General features: G+C 33.1%; 2 protein-coding genes and 1 long non-coding RNA gene across 3 annotated transcripts in view; all 3 read left to right on the top strand.

The window, feature by feature from the left end:
• The first annotated feature begins 7,948 nt into the window (after positions 1–7,948).
• Positions 7,949–9,821, top strand: LOC144546944 (uncharacterized). The gene is made up of 2 exons (XR_013508920.1): positions 7,949–8,388; positions 8,656–9,821. It is a non-coding gene; the product is annotated as an uncharacterized LOC144546944 (long non-coding RNA).
• A 1,381-nt stretch (positions 9,822–11,202) lies between these two features.
• LOC144546651 (3'-5' exonuclease-like) lies at positions 11,203–12,206 on the top strand. The gene is made up of 2 exons (XM_078295182.1): positions 11,203–11,576; positions 11,903–12,206. Exons 1-2 carry the CDS (start codon positions 11,203–11,205, stop codon positions 12,156–12,158), a joined length of 630 nt encoding a protein of 209 aa, XP_078151308.1. The 3' UTR covers positions 12,159–12,206.
• Positions 12,207–18,938: 6,732 nt separating this feature from the next.
• LOC144547079 (uncharacterized) overlaps positions 18,939–19,870 on the top strand; it is a 44,883-nt gene continuing 43,951 nt past the window's right edge. The window contains exon 1 of the mRNA XM_078295685.1: positions 18,939–19,498. Within this exon, the coding sequence (XP_078151811.1) occupies positions 18,969–19,498 (530 nt within the window). The 5' untranslated portion in view covers positions 18,939–18,968. The remainder of the gene's footprint in view (positions 19,499–19,870) is intronic.

Genomic DNA, 19,870 nt, shown 5'->3' on the forward strand with positions numbered 1-19,870 from the left:
AACAAACAATTATACAAACACAAACAAGTTGTTTATTTTTTTTAAATAATCTCTGGTTATATATATATTTCTCAGATAACTTAAATACATATAACAAATGAAATATATATCAGAAAATAGCATCAGGATTGGTTTTTAGCAATAAAACCGATCCAGATACTATCAGGAACGGTTTTATTGCTAAAAACCGTTCTTGATAATTTTTTTTTTTTTTTTTTTTTTTAAGGTAGCATGGTAAAACCTGGCCAGCTTTCAAGTACGTTTTTTTTTTTTTTAAAAGAGGTTTATAATTGAATTAATTTCTTTAAAGAGGTCAAATTAAAGATATTTCATTCCCTATGTACATCCTATATATGAACCGTCTGATCAAATTCGAATCAATATGGTCTTGGTCTAACCATATATATTTTGTTATCTCAGGTAATATGAATTCGTTTCCATTTGTTCATGACATCAATTAAGCAATTAATTTTATGGTATTAATTTATAAATAACAAATAAATAATTAAACAAACAATTATACAAACACAAACAAGTTGTTTATTTTTTTTAAATAATCTCTGGTTATATATATATTTCTCAGATAACTTAAATACATCTAACAAATGAAATATATATCAGAAAATAGCATCAGGATCGGTTTTTAGCAATAAAACCGATCCAGATGATATCAGGAACGGTTTTATTGCTAAAAACCGTTCTTGATAATTTTTTTTTTTTTTTTTTTTTTTTTAAGAACAACTTTGAAAATAAAATAGTATTAGAATCAGTTATTTCAAATAACCAATTCTAATACTATTTTTTTGTATATGGCATATGGTTCAATTATATGGTTGTTGTATATGTAATTAGTGTGGTGATTAATAGAATATATATATGGTTGTTGTATATGGCATATGGTTCAATTATAAATTTTTTTTGATGAAAATTAATGTAATTTATATTATTAAAATTTATGTGATAATATAATTAGTTATTTGACATTAATATTTCATTTTGAAGTCATTTTGACTATTGAATTTTTTTTATACAATCATGCATGATGCATCAATGACTTGTGCCATATAATAATATACATAGGACTTGAACCCTTGTTGTGTGGGGTTGTGAAGGAACGAATACGAATATTAGCATTTGGTCGATCGGAACCGTTAAAATGAAAGAATGTCATATTAATTTCACCATTATAAAATTTGATACAATTCGGGATTCGTGTACTAGTTCATCAAAGCAAAACAATATAGCAACATCGCACGGCCGTAAATAATTTACGTTGGATCAAAACATACAGTTGTCGGGCCTTCGGCACTTTTACGTTATTAATGTTCCATGTTATATCTTGATCATTTTAAAAATTATTACATGTCATTTAATTACAGACCCACCGTTGGATGATCATGCAGAAATGAACGGTCTGCATTCCATTTAACAATTTGATGCCATTAATAATAATAAAATTGTACAAAATTGATCATAGTAGAGTTGATTTGGCCATACAAACACAAATAAATAAATTTTATATTTTTCACATTTTTCTTAATATTTATCTGTGTACATGCATTACCAACAGAAAAGAAAATAAATGGTAGCCGTTTGATGGTTGATAGACCATCAATATGAGTGGGGTTTACCGCAGTGATCTTTCTTATATATAGTATCAGGATCGGTTTTTTATAAAAAACCGATCTTGATACCATTTTTTTTCAAAGTTGGTTCTGCAGCAAAAAAAAAAAAAAAAAATAATAATTATTAGGGTCGGTTTTTTATAAAAAACCGATCCTAATAGTATCAGGATCGGTTTTTTATAAAAAACCGACCCTGATTTTTTTTTTTTTTTTTTTGCAGAACCCATTTTGAAAAAAAAAATTATCAAGATCGGTTTTTATATAAAAAACCGATCCTGATACTATTTTTTTCAAAGTTAGTCCCGCCAAAAAAAATTAGTATTAGGATCGGTTTTTTATAAAAAACCGATCCTGATACTATTAGAATCGGTTTTTTATAAACAACCGATCCTAATGATAACTCCCTATATAACCTGCTTAGGGTTCTTCTTATTTTCATTCCGCGCCTCTCATTTTCAACTTAGCGTCTCTCTCACTGTCTCCGGCTCTCCCTCTGTACTCTTTGTGTCTCTCTCTCTGTCTCCGTCTCTCCCGCTCCTCCGTGTCTCTCTCTCTCTTTCTCTCCGTCTCTTCCTCTCAAAGCCGAGCCTCTCGCACCTCCGGCTCGGCCGATCAACTATTACGGTATTAACTTTATCTAATTTTCTCATTATTATGCTTTAAAAACACATTTTTTGTATTTTTTATTGTAAAATGTTTTTCCATCTAATTGTTACATTTGTTTTTATTTTTAGGATCTTTTTTAATCTCAAGTGATGTGATTGCAAAAGAGGTAATTATTGATTTTTTTATTGTTGTGCTTTACATTAATTGCATAAATGTGTGTTAATTGAAGAAATAGCTCAATTAGTCACTTGTATGTTTGTTAATTAATTTTTTTTGGATTTAAATTTCTTGTTATAATATGTAATGCTTCACAAAACTTTGTATGAACATGAATTTTTTGTAATAATTTAAGATGTGTATGATATTTAATTTATGATGTGTATATGATATTTGATTATTGTTTCTTACTGTGCAAAAAAAAAAATATTTAGGATGCTGGCCAGCAAAATATATATGGAAGCTGGTCAAATAAATAAAAATATTTTTTTTAGCTTCAATAAAACATCAGGATCGGTTATTTTAAACAACCGATCCAGATTACTACTATTAGGATCGGTTATTTTTTTAAAAACCGATCCAGATTTCAGATCCTCATTCCAACAAAAAAAAAAAGTATCAGGATCGGTTTTATATAAAAACCGATCTTGATAGTTCGTATCTGGATCGGTTGTTATTCAAAAACTGATCTAGATATGTAATTTTTAATAAAAAAAAAATTCGAAAAACTTATCAAGATCGGTTTTTATATAAAAACTGATCTTGATAGTTCGTATCTGGATCGGTTTTTATTTAAAAACTGATCTAGATATGTAATTTTTAATAAAAAAAATTCGAATAAATTATCAAGATCGGTTTTTATATAAAAACTGATCTTGATAGTTCCTATCTGGATCGGTTCGTATTCTAAAACGGATCTAGATAACTACTATTAAGATCGGTTTTATTAAAAAACCGATCCTATTAGTTTCTATTTGGAACGGTTCTTTAAAAAATATAAAACCGATCCTGATAGTATCAGTATCGCCTTCATTAGTATCGGTTGGATTCCGATACTGATATGTGTATATAACCGATCCTGATTCCATATTTTCCACCGGTTAACCGATCTTAATAGGCACTTATCTGGATCGGTTATATCTAAGAACCGATCCTAATAGCTTTTTCCCACATTTTTTAATACCCATTAAAAAAAACAATTATTATCGGTTTTAATTAAACCCGATCCAGATTCTTCTTTCTAAGTATCGGTTTTAATTAAAAAACCAAATCTGATTCAGATGCTACACTATCAAGATCGGTTGTACATAACAACCGATCCAGATACTAAACTATCAGGATCGGTTTTAATGTAAAACCAATCCTGATAGTTTAGTATCTGGATCGGTTTTGTTGTACAACCGATTCAGATACTAAACTATCAAGATCGGTTGTTATGTACAACCGATCCTGATAGTGTCCTAAAAGTTTTTTTTTTAGAATTAGGATCGGTTATTTTAAACAACCGATCCTAATAGTAGTAACAGTTGTTTAAAATAACCGATCATGATGTTTTATTGAAGCTAAAAAAATATTTTTATTTATTTGACCAGCTTCCATATATATTTTGCTAGCCAGCATCCTAATTTTTTTTTTTTGCACAGTAAGAAGCAATAATCAAATATCATATACACATCCTAAATTAAATATCATACACATCTTAAATTATTACAAAAAAATTCATGTTCATGCAAAGTTTACCTAAACTAAAGCTTTAGAAATAACCAAAATGTGAACTCTCTATCAACAAAAATTAAGTTTTGCATCGCTAAAGAGCATAGTGAATTAGTCATCACTACTTATCCCTACAAGAAGATAACACCAAAAAAAGGAAAACAAATCATCAAAGTGAATTCCTCGTACGACCCTTGAAAAAATTTCATAATTTTGGCACCAAAAACACAATATCAAATAAATTTCAGAACCTGTCCTTGCCGAAAATAAGCCTTAGCATGACTCTCTCTCTCACGAATTGCAAAATCAGTATCTAATAGAGCACCATTGAAATCCCCTAACTTCAATTTGCAAGCTTGAAAAAATACCAACAAGGTAACGTTCAAAATAAAATTTGCAAATGGAAGACAAAATTAACATCAAAGCTCTTAAATCACATGCAAATTCACTTTGTTAATAAACCTAAAATTAATAGTAAAGCTTACTGAGCGGAGAGGGTGAGGCGAGAGGGAGAGCGACTTTGAGAGAGAAAGACGGAGACAGAGAGAGAAACATGGAGGAGAGAGAGAGACGGAGATAGAGAAAGAGAGAGACACGGAGGAGAGGGAGAGAACGAGAGAGGGATGAGTTGAGACTCAAATATTTTAGCTAAGTACAGAGGCGCGAAACGAAAATAAAGGGATGAGTTAAGACTCAAATATTTTGGATAAGTACAGAGGCGCGAAACGAAAATAAACCCTAGCGCTACATAAGCATTAGGATCGGTTAATTCCAAAAAAACCGATCTTGATACTATCAGGATCGGTTATTATAACCAATCCTAATTCAAAAAAAAACTTTTAGGATCGGTTATTTTAAACAACTGATCCTAATAGTAGTAATCTGGATCGGTTATTTTACTGATCCTAATTCTAAAAAAAAAATCTTTTAGGATCAGTTATTTTTAATAACCGACCCTAAAAGTGCTTCCAAAGCAACATAAAAGTAGATAGGCGTATATAAGTATATTACTAGTATCATACCCGTGCGTTGCAACGAGGACATATTATAAGAAACTAATATATCAATGAAAATAATATTTATCTAAAAATTAAAACACATGTTAATAGAAAATTTATATGATTATGTATTTTTAATTAACTTTAATCGTGATCTCTGATAACAATTTGATGATGTGATGATTTTTTATTTTTAAGTACCAATGATATCAAATAATAGCTCGATTCGAATCTAATATCAAATATCATACAATAATTCAATATCAACATATAATATGATATCAAAAAACATAAATAAAAAGTGTTATCGTGTGTATGTATAGGATACACACATACACATATTATAAGAAAAATATATATTTACACACACATTCCAATTTATATTCTTCTTTGTTTCCAATTTAAAACACACACACACACACATTGATATATTATATATCGAAAATATATTATAAATTGCCCACACCAATATGTATAGAAACAAAGAAAGAGAAATAAGGAAATAAAAAAAAATGATTTCCATTGTGATCCGTATAGAAATGAAGAAGGAAACAATAAATAAGAAAATGGAAGGTGGAGTCTTCTCAATTGAAGAGGAGAAATATGGAAAAAAAAAAATAAGGAAACGGATAAATATATCGCTAAATTTCAGAATTTATTCAATTTTAATTGTAACGTATCGTGTGGCAGTATATGTGGTGGGTATGTTTTTAACTAAATTTAGATTTCTATACATAAAACAGATGCATTTAATCAAAAGAAGATGAAATATGTAATTGGAGAGCTGAGATCAAATCCGAAATTTCATCTCTCAATCGTAGTCATTGGTGGATCGGACACCCAAAGTGCTTAATAATAGAATAAAGATATCCAAAGCAACATAAAATTTAATTGATCTAAAGTCATTAAAAGTTTATTGCTAAAAATTAATTGCAATTATTTGATAAAATGTAATCTTCAAATTTAATGCACCCTTATTTAAATAATTGTATATATATTAACAAATTTAATTAAATTTTAGTAATTGTTTTCAAAATGTATATCAGAAGAGTTAGAACATGCTAAGTACTCTTCTAGGCCCGAAGTGAAATCATGAACATTAGGATCCGTTATTAGCAACACAACCGATCCTAATATTTTTTAAAAACTTAATTTAATACAATCTGGATCGGTTCCTTACTAAATAACCGATCCTAATAGTATCTGGATCGGTTATTTAGTATTGAACCGATCCAGATAGTTTAAAATAAAAAAATTCTTAGAAATAATTTTACTAATTTTTATTGGTTTGAAAATATAAAAATTAAATAAATATCTTACTTTCTAAAAATACCGATGACGCTCCTATACTTTCTACACTAGTTCTAAAAAATATTTCTTACTTGAAACGCAGGTATCATCTGCACACCAACCGGGAGTGGCAGGGAGGGAGATAGTGCATGTGTGCCACACTCCAGTGAACAAACAATGCCTACGTTTCTGATAACTTTTGATTTTTTTTTTCAGTAAACTGATAACTCCATAATTTTCATATTTTAAAATTGTAAATACAAAAATGTTTGGAATAAGAAACCCTTGTAAATATTAAAATAATTGAGTAGCTTGATTCCAACTTTACTTAAAATATATATATATAGGGTCCGGCTAATTTGCTGCCGGCAGCAGTTTAGTCGGAGGTGCTACCATTGTTTTTTCTATTTTTTGATGTTCAAACAACAAATCTAAACCGTTAGATGTTTAATCTATATTATAATCTACTTGGAGATCAAATTTTACATTTTTTTGGAATTTTTCAAGTTGCGGAGGGTGGGGGCGGGGGCTGGAGGAGGGCTTGTAGAAAAAATTCTTCCCTTTGCATTGTTATATAATTAAAGAGATTCGATTTGGGAAGAAAGATGAAGAGGACTTTTATTTGTTGTTTAACAGAGAGGGAGGGGGTTAAAAGCCATTATAATTAATTAATGTAATTTTGATGAAAGATTAATCGCACGGTGTAAAGAGGCTTCGAACAATGTCTAGTCCAAAGGCATTCAGATAGGCTCCAAACCGTTTAATGAATTTTTTTTTCTTTGAGTTAAGGTTTATTGAACCTTTAATTTATATATCCTTAATCCCCTGCTTCTCCAATTGCCCATCACCTTTAAAAGTTAAATGTTGGGTTGATACATCTGATTGCAGGGAAGGAATTTATTTGAGTGTCATGCAAGGTTGACAACTTGACATATCAATATATCATGTATTGTATGGTTAGTAAATGCATTTCTAATAGCGATATAGCATGGTAAAATTCATCTTCATTTTGTTAATTATGAGACCTTGCGGTTGAAACATGGAGAGGCACAAGATGAGGTAGTGGGATTGGAATCCGTATCACCCCAGGTACCTAAGGTGCAAGTTATAAATCTGAACTGTTCTTTTCATGTGGCACAAATCTCAAAGTAGACCCCCTACAGTCCCAACCAGTTCCGAATTGAGTTTGACCCAACTGGAATTAATCTGGACCGTTCATTCTTTTAAATTGCACCTCAGGTACCTGGGTGGATACGCACTCGTGGGATTGAAGAATCTGGCAAGGTAGGTTATGGGGGCTGCAAATGGAGAAGCCAAGGTGGGTCAAGCTTAGAAACTTACACATGGTTCTTGGCAATCTTTATACAAAATTTGGCAGAATCAGTATTAAATCTAAAGAATCGTTGACAACTTACCAATTCAAAGCAAATTTCACAGATTCTTTGATGTATTCAACAGAGTGAGGGTTACTCAAATTTGTTGCTTCCGTGCTGTGTCCATGAATTGTTGCCCGATAAATTTAATAAGAAGCCAATCACAAATAGAAGCTTAACTAGTTAAAAACACCCTAAAATTTCATAAATATTAATATGAAATCCACAATGATAATTTCCGAAACATTATTTCCTTAGATGGTAAACAGAAGCTAAAATTTCATAAATATTAATATGAAATCCACAATGATAATTTCCGACACATTACTGCCTTAGAGCATCTCCATCGGCTTTCAATTGCAATTGCAAATCCGCGTTGGCGTCTTATGTGGCATTTTATTTCTTGAATCACCGATGCAGACAAAATGGCAAATATGCAAGCTTTCATATTATGAAAGCTTTCATTTGGCCTTTCATTTCGCTAAAATCACACTTGCACGGAGAATTTCCAATCAAATTCGCTCGTCTCTTGTATTCGTCGCTCCATCTCACCTGCTTCTTCCTCTCACAGGCGCATGACGAAGCTGAAATCTATGGTCGTTTTTCCTCTCCTCCTTCCCGTTCCCGTTCCTTCACAGATCTGAGCCCATCGCCACTGCCTCCGCTCTTCCCCTCTCCCCCTTCCCGTTCCCATTCCTCAATAGGTCTTTCTTCTCCATTAGAGCCTCCACCTTCACTTCAAAGGAGTTAGTGTTCCAGGATTTCACTGATAAGCGAGCTCTAAAGGTTTCTTTTCATGTTTTCAAACTGAAATTTGGTACCAAATTTAGAGGATCAAGGTTTCTTTTCATATTTTCAAACTGAAATTTGGTATCAAATTTAGGGGATCAGCTTACCAAGTAGCTTGAACAAGGTGTTTCGAATCTTGTCAAGTTAACCAGCTTTTAAGTTTCTGCTAGTTCGAATTTTGTCGACAATTACCTTTTCTTATAATCTAAACTGAAAAATTTGATTTGTGTGCTTTTGTGTATATTTGTATATATTTGTATGTAGATGGATTAGGGACATAGCAAATGGAACTAGCTCTAAATTGGATTTTGTCAGCAACTTGACATCTTTGGAAATTTTTGTATATATCCCTTTTATTTTAAATGCTTATTCAGGATTTCATTTCTCTAGATGTGCTCTCACCTTCAGTATATTTTTAATGAAGTTTACATTGTAGAATCTTAAGGAATTGCAAGATATCAGGTACTCTCCTAACAAACTTCTCTAAGTTCAAAATTTAAAATAAAACTTAAAAAAAATTTATTCATTTATTGATGTTTATTGCTTATGTTACAAGGGAAAATACCACCAAATGTCAGATTGTTCATTTTCCTTCTGCTACAAGGGAAAATACTGACAAGAGATGTGCTAACAAAATTTAAGGACTGAAGGATTTAAAGATTTTGAGAAGTAAGATAGAGCAGGGAATCTTCTGGTTTATCATTATAGTTAGAAAGCAATGTTTTTCTTACACTTTGGAATGATGTAAAAGAGTGGATGTAACCAGAAATTGCTTAATAAAACCAATACTGGCAGCATCTGTCAGTTCATTTCAAAAAAAAAGAAAAAAAAAGATGTTTATTGCTTATGTTGTATTTTGGGGCAGATTTTTTGGGAACAATAGTCTTAATACAAACTGAATGGGAGAAATGCTCCAATTCCAGGTTGCGATTTGCGTCTCCCGGTTAATTACAAAGCACTTCCTTTCTTTTTATGGTTGCTTGATTTGTGCTTGTGCGTTTTCTGTGATTGTGGCCGTGCTTGTTTGTGTGATGTGGCACTGGTACTGCTCTTAATGGGGCCCTGATTGTGGATGTGAGGTGCTGAGAGTGGTTACTGGTACGGTTCAGGGTGTGGAGATAGAGTTATTTGGCAAGGACGGGGTTACTGGTATGGTTCCAGGTCAGGGAGAGGGGCCAGAGGTGCACCGAATACTAACTAGTATGATCCTGGTAGACCAGTCGGACTGGATTGTAAGTTCAGTGCTGAACTCAGGGTGTAGTTTGTAATTTTTAATCTTTGAGGGTGTTTTTTTTATTAAGACCAGTAGGAGCCAATTCTCTTTTCATTTAGTAATTTTGATGTATGTTGTACTGTAGAAGATGATGCTACAGGATTGTATTTTAAAATTTCATATATAATATATGGTTTGGTAGCTACTGCCAATAGTTTAGTAAAAAAAAATAGAGAGAGGTCTGAGAGACTTTATGTTTGTTTTATCTATGTGAACAAGTCGGGAGAGAGAAAGGGTTGATAAGGATATATTGTTGACGTGACATTCAAAATGCAATTAAAACGAATTGCACCGATGGAGGGATTTTGAAATTAGAATTGAAGTTAATTTCATTTTAACTTCCGATGTGTATTTGCAATTGCAAATCACTTGCACCAATGGAGATGCTCTTAGATGGTAAACAGAAGCTAGCACATTCGATGATAAAGAGACGATAATAAATATATTTTTTGTAGCAGTGTTACTATGATCACATGCGGCAGAAACTGTGTGACCACGTGCTGCCTCTATGTTTTAGAAACAGGATTGTAGGCGAATATTGCAAAATTAAAGTTCCGTACATTATTTTTGAATTTTTCTTCTATCAAACATAGGGGTTGCAACGAATCGAACTTATTCTAGTTTGAGTTTGAGTTTGAATAAGATTCGAACTGAATTATATTTGATTTGTTTCGAATCGAACTAATTCTGAATTGAATTAATTGCGAACTACACATTTTTCGAATCGAAGTCAATCGAATTACGAACTATAATTTTTTTGGCAGCCCTAGTTATATCGATAGTTTATGCATTAGTTTTATTCTTACGGGACAAAATTCACACAACTTCCTTTTGTTTTTCACGAATTCACACTGATAGATTATGGACTAGTTCAAGATTTTCTTACCTTTTACGCTATTGGATTGATTAAAATCACGGCATGGACCTAGTCGAATAAAACTTATTCCATTGTTAATTTGTTACGTTGCTGAAATATTTTTCTATTATAAGTTACCATTATATTAACAATTTTGAGCTATGATATAAGTTTAGTTCCTGCATTATTAAAATTAATGGTTGAATTCATTAGTTATATTTTATTTGAGATTTGAACTTAAATAGTTCGCGAATCAATTTCGAACAAATTATACCCAATTTGAGTTTAATTTGAATAAAATTCGAACCGAATGGGATTTGATTTGTTTCAAACCGAACTAATTTTGAATCGAACTAAACTCAAATCAAATCACGAAATACGAATTTTTTTGACAACCCTAATCAAAGATATCTAAAAAAATTCTGAAAAACAGAATTAGTAGGTCGATATCACCGTTCCACAATCCACATTTTGCTACTACCAAAGACTGAGCGGTGCATATGCACTCTCTCATTAATTTGTCACCTCGGCTTCTCTGCATTTGCTCTAGAACAGACTATCATTTATATTTTCTTTCGCCTTCTCGGCTTCTCCGCTTTCTTTCCATATATATGTTTGAAGTGAGCTTTGACAGCCTCTGCCATGTAAGTTATTCTAAAAAAAAAAAAAAGGTGAGAGAGAGATGGGGATCTTCTACGACGATACCAACTCTACCTACATCGTTAGAGCCGTCAACGACGAGATCAGAGCCACGGTTACCAATTCTGGTGAAGTAGTTTCTGACTGGATCGACGACATCCTCCGCATCCACCACCGTCGCCTCGACCGCCTAATCGTCGGCCTCGATGTCGAGTACTGGCGTCCCATTAACTTAGATGGCACCTATGGGTGGAAAGCCGTTGCCTTGCTCCAACTCTGTGTTGGCCGTCGCTGCCTCATCTTTCAACTCCACTGCAGTGATTTTATCCCTGATAAGTTGCTTGACTTTCTCAGAGATGATCGTTTCAAATTTGTTGGAGTTGGGATTAATGGAGATGCAGAGAATCTTAAGCAAAGGTACATAACCTTTTATACTCGGCTGTAATTATGGTCTTCTTTATAAGATTCATTTTCTGATTTTGTTGGTTTTAACGCATAGTGTACTAAAATTTAATTGAATAATACTTTAGTCCTTCAAATATAGCTGATTTAATGGAGGGGGTCTTTTCAGTAAAATTTTATTCAAGTTTTATTGAAGATTTATCTGAGTGTTATGAATGGCAGACAACTTAACATATCAATATATATTGTACATGGTTAGTAACCTTCTAATAGCATGGTAAGAATTATCTTCATTTGTTAATTATTTATCCTGGAGTTAAGACTCAATTATGCTAAAATAGAAATGGTATAGAGGTTGGGCACGTAATGGATCTCCGACACCTTGCGGCCGAGCACATGGAGAGGCCAGCAATCAGGCAGTGGGGGCTGAAGAAACTAGCGTACAAGATCATGCGGGTGCAAATACAGAGGCCAAAGATGGTCATACTTGGCAACTGGGGGAAGCGCGTGCTGTCAAAAAAGCAGATCGAGTATGCGACTATCGATGCATTTGTGTCGTTTGAAATTGGGCGGATGATTTATGCCGGAGAAATCTGAGAGATTCTAGGAAGAATGGCGCTGTGGTTTGCAGTTAGGGTTTCTCATTATTTGATGGACCTGATGTCTGTGCATGTTTCTGTCTGGTGAAAATGATAAAATAGTCATGGATGTTGGTAGTAATTTTGTAGTATTTGATATAAAAAGATGAAGGTTTATCCATTTAACTTCCATTTTATATTCATATTTAAAGGATTCTCTCATCGAAGTTTCGGCCTTTTGAAGATAGAAATGCAGTAAATTGCACTGTCAAAATTGTTGATAAACTATATGCATGCAAGAAGACTTAATGATTTGCTAAATTTTTGTTTGGTCCATTGTATCTAAAAATTTACAGTTTAAGCTTCTAAAACTTTGAATTATGCCACAAACCTCCAGTATTACCAATACTTAACAACAAATGAGAAGGAACCGTCTCTATACTCCAATAATATATATACCCAGTTAACAAATCAGTAACCTAATTACCAATAACATTAAAAAAAAGAAAAGTAAATCGGCGTTCTGAATTCATAATGAATTTATTATGAATTAAAAAGAGGAACTAAAGCTGCACTCTCTAAAATCTACCCTATTAACAATTAATAACCAAATTATTTAAAATTTCAATAATGTCATCAAGCACAGATAGAAGCACTCAATCCGTAAAATACTTGAATTTCAACGGACCAATCAAATTAACTAGCCTGAAAATTCAGATTAATTGACACCAAGCATTTTTGTGAGTTAATTTAAATATATATTAGCTTCACTCAAAAAAGTAAAAGCAATGCTAATATGTGCTTAGGCAAACTTAACTCTAAAACTTATCTATGAAAAATGAATCCAAACTATTTAATCTGATCTTTCACACTAGAATTGTGTTAACAAGCTAAATTATAAATTTTTTTATTTCATTTATTATATAATTTAACCGGTAAAAAATGATGAAAAATGAATACATTAAAAATAATTTATGAATCTCTTTTATCATTAACTTTGCACTAAATTGATTTTTAAATTTTACATGTAAATGCATCACTCATGAAATAGTTTAATTTAACAGTTTGAATTCATCAATAAAAACTAATTCGATAAGTTATTAACCTCACCAAACACAATTCTAAGCTTAAAAACATGTATATTAATTTGCTTCAACAAAAAACTAATGCAAAAAAAAAATACGACTTTGCATCAAACATAAAAATTCTCAATTTATTGGAATGATTCTTGCTGTTTGCATACCTTAATTAACGGTATCCATCTAAATCTGAACAGCACAATCTCTATTTCAATCGAATTGAGCTCAGATGCGATTCTTTTAATTTATTTTTGATCAAATTACGAATATATGTTCATTAATTTATTTGAGGAGTGATAACTGCATTTCTTATCCGCACTATTTATATGCATCTCAACTGTATTTATATTTCAAAACAAAGTCTTTAAAATTTCTTATGATCATTCGGAAGAAAAAAAATATGATACATGTACACTTTGTGCATTAGATATATATAAACAGTTTATATTTCAGATATAATTAAGAACTTGTTGAAGTTACAAGCTAATACGTACAACAAGGTCCACATCCGATCTAGAAGAAAATGAAGAAGGAAATCATATATTCTTGGTTTATACGGCTGGACCAAAATGTTCTATATTTCCTTTATTTGTCATGATTGATTGGTGTGTAATTTATTTCCAAGTTTAGATTGGATTACGATTTGTTTCTAAAGAGGTGAACTTTGCTATAAAACATTCTTTGTAACAGAGAGAGAAGCATGTAAGAAAAACAAATATTTGATTGAAATAAACAAAGGGAGGGAAGGGAGATTCATGGGAGTGATTGTGTTCTTGTTCTTTGTTATATTATTCTAATAATTTTGACATGGTATCAGAGCAGTGATCGATCCGAAAACTTCAATATTCCAAAACCTCACCAATAATCTCTCCCTTTTATCATGAGTGAACCTGAAGCTAGTTCTTACTCCTCACGAGATGAGAACACAACAACATTGTTGGAAAAATTAACCCAACTTGTTGCACTACAACAAACCCAAATTATGGCCATTCAACTCGGTGGTGTGAATTCGGCTCAACCAGAAATAGGTTTTCAGCAAGGGATTCATGGTGCAGTTCAAGCCAAAACCAGCTATGGGTCTGAATCTATTGCCCTTCATGCTGCAGGTAGTTTGAGCAACTCGGGTAACAAAGAATGGGTCATTGACTCAGGAGCTTCCGACCACATGACATATTCTGAAAAAGATTTTATGGTGAGAAAGAAAACCAAAAAGGATGGTATTTTTAATGCGAATGGAATCGCTTATCCGGTAAACGGGGCAGGAGATGTACAGATTTCTAAAACTCTTACTCTTAAAAACACCTTGCTAGTGCCATCTTTATCTACAAAATTGATTTCTATTGGACAGTTAACAGAAGAACAAAATTGTGTAACTCTCATGTTTCTCAATCATTGTATTTTTCAGGATATCCTCACCAAGGAGATCATTGGCCGTGATACTAAACGAGATGGATTGTATTACTTGGAGGAGATGAAGACTGGAAACTCATTTATGTCAAAAACCGATTCAAAACAACTGAGAGAGCAAGTTTTGTTATGGCATAGGAGATTAGGGCATCCCTCGTTTGGGTACATGAGAAAACTCTCACCTCATTTATTTTCTGGTTTAAATGAACTATTAGTTTGTGAAACTTGTATTAAGGCTAAAAATCATCGTACAACTTATCTTGATAGTTATCATAAAAACCTTCTTCCTTTTGATTTAGTTCATACTGATGTTTGGGGACCATCCCCGGTTGTCTCAAAGTCTGGTTGTCGATGGTTTATTCTTTTTACCGATGACTGTACACGGATGACATGGCTTTATTTACTCAAAACTAAGGATGAAGTAACAAAAGTATTTCAAGATTTTTTTAACATGATAAAAACTCAGTTTGAAAAAGATATAAAAGTTGTCAGAAGTGATAATGGGACAGAATATGTAAATAAAAATTTACATAATTACTTTAAAGATAAAGGGATTATACATGAGACCTCGTGTGTGGGAACCCCTCAACAAAATGGAATAGCAGAGAGGAAAAATAGGCATATTCTCGAAACTGCTCGGTCAATATTGTTTGAGAGTAATATGCCCCTGAATTTTTGGGATAATGCCGTGTCTTTTGCAATTTACGTAATTAATCGTACACCAACCCGAGTACATGATTACAAAACTCCTCTTCAAATGTTATCCTCTCATATCAGAATTCCGTCTGTTTTAAATTTACCTCCTAAAATTTTCGGATGCATTGCATATGTGCATGTTCAAAAGAATTTTCGGTCCAAATTAGAACCTTGTGCACAAAAATGCATTTTTTTTTGGGATTCGGTACACATCAAAAAGGATATAAATGTTATAATCCAAACACGAGAAAATTCTTTACAACTATGGATGTCACATTTTTAGAAGGTGAATATTTTTTTAAACAAACTGAAAGTCCAATTCAGGAGGAGAATCAGGTAGAATTGGATTTCTCTGATTTACATTTCTTAACCTCTCGTGCCGAAAATGGTCCACCTATTACCGAAAATATTGCTACTGTCGAAAATAATCCACCTAATATACATCCTGCCGAAAATATTGGAAATGAACCTGCTGCCGAAAATTTGGAAATTGAGATAAATCCATATCTTACCAAATTAGGAAATGTACCTGCTGCCGGAAATGAAATAAATCCATATCCAATAGAATTTGGAAATAAGTCAAATCAGAATCATGCCGAAAATGCAAACCAGTCAAATCAGAGCCATGACCCAATTCGGGTCATCCAATCTGAACCGAATTTCAGGATAGACCTAAATGATGCAGTAATACAATCCGACCAAGTATCACAAGGGCTAAGATCTCCTGAGGATATTCCCGAGGTAAGTGCTACTAACACTCTCTGTAAATTACCATCTAGAAATAACTGAGGAAAACCACCAAAAAGGTACGTTCCGGAGGATGGAACAAGTGAGGAAGTAAGATACCCTATTTCTAATTATACAACCACTGAAAAATTGTCAGAACCTTTGAAAGCCTTTGTGAACCAAATATCTTCAGTAAATGTACCAGAAAAAATAGAAGAAGCCTTGAAAGACCATAATTGGGTAAAAGCAATGAAAGAAGAAATGAATGCATTAGAGAAGAATGGTACTTGGAAATTAGTAACATTACCAGAAGGGAAGAAAACAGTCGGGTGCAAATGGGTATATACTATAAAATATAATGCAGAGGGAAAAATTGAGAGATATAAAGCAAGATTAGTTGCAAAAGGATATACACAAACGTATGGTGTTGATTTTCATGAAACATTCTCACCTGTTGCAAAATTAAATTATGTCCGAGTTCTCTTATCTCTTGCAGCAAATCTAGACTGGCCACTACATCAATTTGATGTTAAAAATGCATTTTTGCATGGTGATCTGAAGGAAGAGATTTACATGGATATCCCACCTGGATATTGGTACCCAGAAACAACTATGAAAGTGTGTAAGTTGGAGAGAGCACTCTATGGGTTGAAACAATCACCAAGAGCGTGGTTCGGACGATTTTGTCAAGCAATGAAAGGTTATGGGTACACCCAGAGTGAATCTGACCACACGATGTTCTTTAAGAAATGTCGAGGTAAGATATCTGTGTTAATAATTTATGTTAATGATATGATTATTACAGGAGATGATCATATGGAGATAAAAGAATTAGAAGCTAGATTGTCAAAAGAATTTGAAATGAAAAATTTGGGTGGTTTGAAATATTTTCTTGGAATAGAAGTATCACGCAACAAAGAAGGTATCTTTCTCTCTCAAAGAAAATACATACTTGATCTTCTAACTGAAGTTGGAATGATAGATTGTAAGCCAGCAGATACACCCATGGTTCAAAATTTAAAACTGGACATAGACCCAGATGGAAAATCGGAAAATAAGGAAAGGTATCAAAAATTGGTTGGAAAATTGATTTATTTATCTCATACTAGACCTGACATAGCTTATGCAGTGAGTGTTGTTAGTATATTTATGCATTCTCCAAGCAGAGAGCACATGGAGGCAGTAGTAAGAATCCTGAGGTATCTGAAGGGTGCACCTGGAAGAGGAATCTCTTTTCAGAAAAACCAACACATGAATATAACCGGTTACTGTGACGCTGACTGGGCTGGATGTGTGGTTGATAGGAAATCTACCGCGGGATATTTTACCTTTGTAGGTGGAAACTTTGTAACCTGGAAGAGTAAAAAACAAAATGTAGTGACACTCTCTAGTGCTGAGGCTGAATTTCGAGGAATGGTAAAAGGTATTTGTGAACTGTTGTGGTTGAGAAAACTATTAACATAATTAGGCTTTGAGCCCCGTGCTGAAATGAAACTTTTTTGTGATAATAAAGCTGCTATAGATATATCTCATAATCCAGTGCAGCATGACAGAACAAAACATATTGAAGTGGATATGCATTTTATCAAAGAGAAATTGGACTCCAAGATTATTTCAATGCCATTCGTGAGATCACACGAACAATTGGCAGATATGCTCACAAAGGCGGTATCAAGAAAGGCATTTGAGGAATCTCTATCTAAACTCGGTATGACAGATATCTACGTATGAGCTTGAAGGAGGGTGTTGAAGTTACAAGCTAATACGTACAACAAGGTCCACATCCGATCTAGAAGAAAATGAAGAAGGAAATCATATATTCTTGGTTTATACGGCTGGACCAAAATGTTCTATATTTCCTTTATTTGTCATGATTGATTGGTGTGTAATTTATTTCCAAGTTTAGATTGGATTACGATTTGTTTCTAAAGAGGTGAACTTTGCTATAAAACATTCTTTGTAACAGAGAGAGAAGCATGTAAGAAAAACAAATATTTGATTGAAATAAACAAAGGGAGGGAAGGGAGATTCATGGGAGTGATTGTGTTCTTGTTCTTTGTTATATTATTCTAATAATTTTGTCAGAACTTCTATGATATAAGTATAAACACTTGTAATAAACACTTTGTATAGGATTAGATTTGAGGACAGAATATACATATCCAAAGATCGTGGAAGCAATGTCAGTACTGTCATTCTGCATATATCTTTGTTTCATTGCTAATCGAGTTTTGTTGCGAGGCTTGGTCACTTGGTTGATGAGCTCTTCAAGCTGAGTTCAAGAGGAGAATATGTTGTGTAATATAATAGTAGATACAAAAAAGACGGACACCAGATTTTCATGTATATAATATTATGATGAATTTTGCACAATATACCGATTTAATTTTTTTGTTTCATTCTATACATAGTCTCTTGCTTTGAAAGTCGGAACATTTTACTTAAGGCCACTAGCTATAGTACCACCATCATTTTTTTTTTCAATCAACAATTCTTTCTTAATTATATCTAACTAACTAGAATTTTAATCAGTTATTTTTCCATTTAGATGAAGCTGATTGGTCGGTAAGCACTACATATATAAGCATTTGGAAGTGAAAGATAATATATTAATTTATATTTTTCATTGTGCAATGTTTAAAATTATATAGTCAAATTTAAATAGTACGTATCCTTCAACTAGCCCATAAAATCTGATCACATGTGGCAGAAGCTGTGTGTTCGCATGCGGCCTGCATGGGTCAGAAACAAGATGCATGGAATGCAAGTATTGCACGATTCGGGTCATACATAATTTTGGAATTCTTCTTATATCAAACATATTTAAAGTTTTCTGAAAAATAGAGAAGGATAAAATTTCTCAACGTTCCACAATATATCCACATTTACTCCTACAGAAACAAATTAAGTGGTCTTGGTGCATGCACTCTTTTACATTTGTCTCCTCGGCTTCTCTACATTCTGCTCCCGAGAAAATTATTCATTATCTTTTCCTTCGCCTTCTCGGCTTCTCCCCTTCCTCTCCATATATAAATGAGAAACAGGGAGATTGTGAGAGAAAGGCGAGAGAGGCCGGAGAGATGGGAATTTGTTACAATGAAGACAAGTCGACTTACACCATCACAGCCGTCAATAACATTATCGAGGCCATCGTCACCAACAAAGGCCATGTGGCAGCCAAATGGGTGGATGACATCCTACTTATCAACCATGGCCACCTGAGCGACCTGATCGTTGGCTTCGATTTAGAGTGGTGCCCCAATACCTTATATGGCACTAGAGGAGAAAATCCTGTTGCCTTGCTTCAACTCTGCGTAGGCCATCGCTGCCTTATCTTTCAACTCCTCTACTGTGATTTTATCCCTGATAAGTTGTGTGATTTTCTCAAAGATTATCGGCACCGATTTGTTGGAGTTGGGATTAAAGAAGATGCAGAGAAGCTTGAGCGGGGGTAACTTCTTTATACTCAGTAATTCTAGTTATGGGTTAACGTTGATTGCTTTGCGTGTTTTGATTTCCTGATTTTGTTGGTTTGCGCATAGAAGTCTACCAAATTTGAAATAACTAATAGTGTTAGTCTTTGAATCATGAGGGGTTAATTTTCTGAATAAAGGTTTGTTGAAGGCTTTAATATATTGATCCTTAGTTCTTAACAGAATAGTTACTGGTAAGAGACGAGATGAATTCTCAGAAATGTAATTCCATTACTAATCTTGTATTATAAAGGTGTTGTTTATATAGACTAATCAATCACCTATTTATATCCTCATGCTAAGAGTTAATACTCAATTGTGATAAAACAGATATGGCACAGAGGTTGCGC

Source organism: Carex rostrata, chromosome 30 (assembly GCF_964058835.1).
Source record: "Carex rostrata chromosome 30, lpCarRost1.2, whole genome shotgun sequence".
In the NCBI taxonomy this organism is placed as follows: Eukaryota; Viridiplantae; Streptophyta; class Magnoliopsida; order Poales; family Cyperaceae; genus Carex; species Carex rostrata.

Coding starts and splice junctions, on each gene's coding strand:
- LOC144546651 (XM_078295182.1), top strand. CDS start 11,203: ATGGGGATCTTCTACGACGATACCAACTCTACCTACATCGTTAGAGCC. Junction 11,577..11,902: donor GCAGAGAATCTTAAGCAAAG/GTACATAACCTT, acceptor ATGCTAAAATAG/AAATGGTATAGAGGTTGGGC.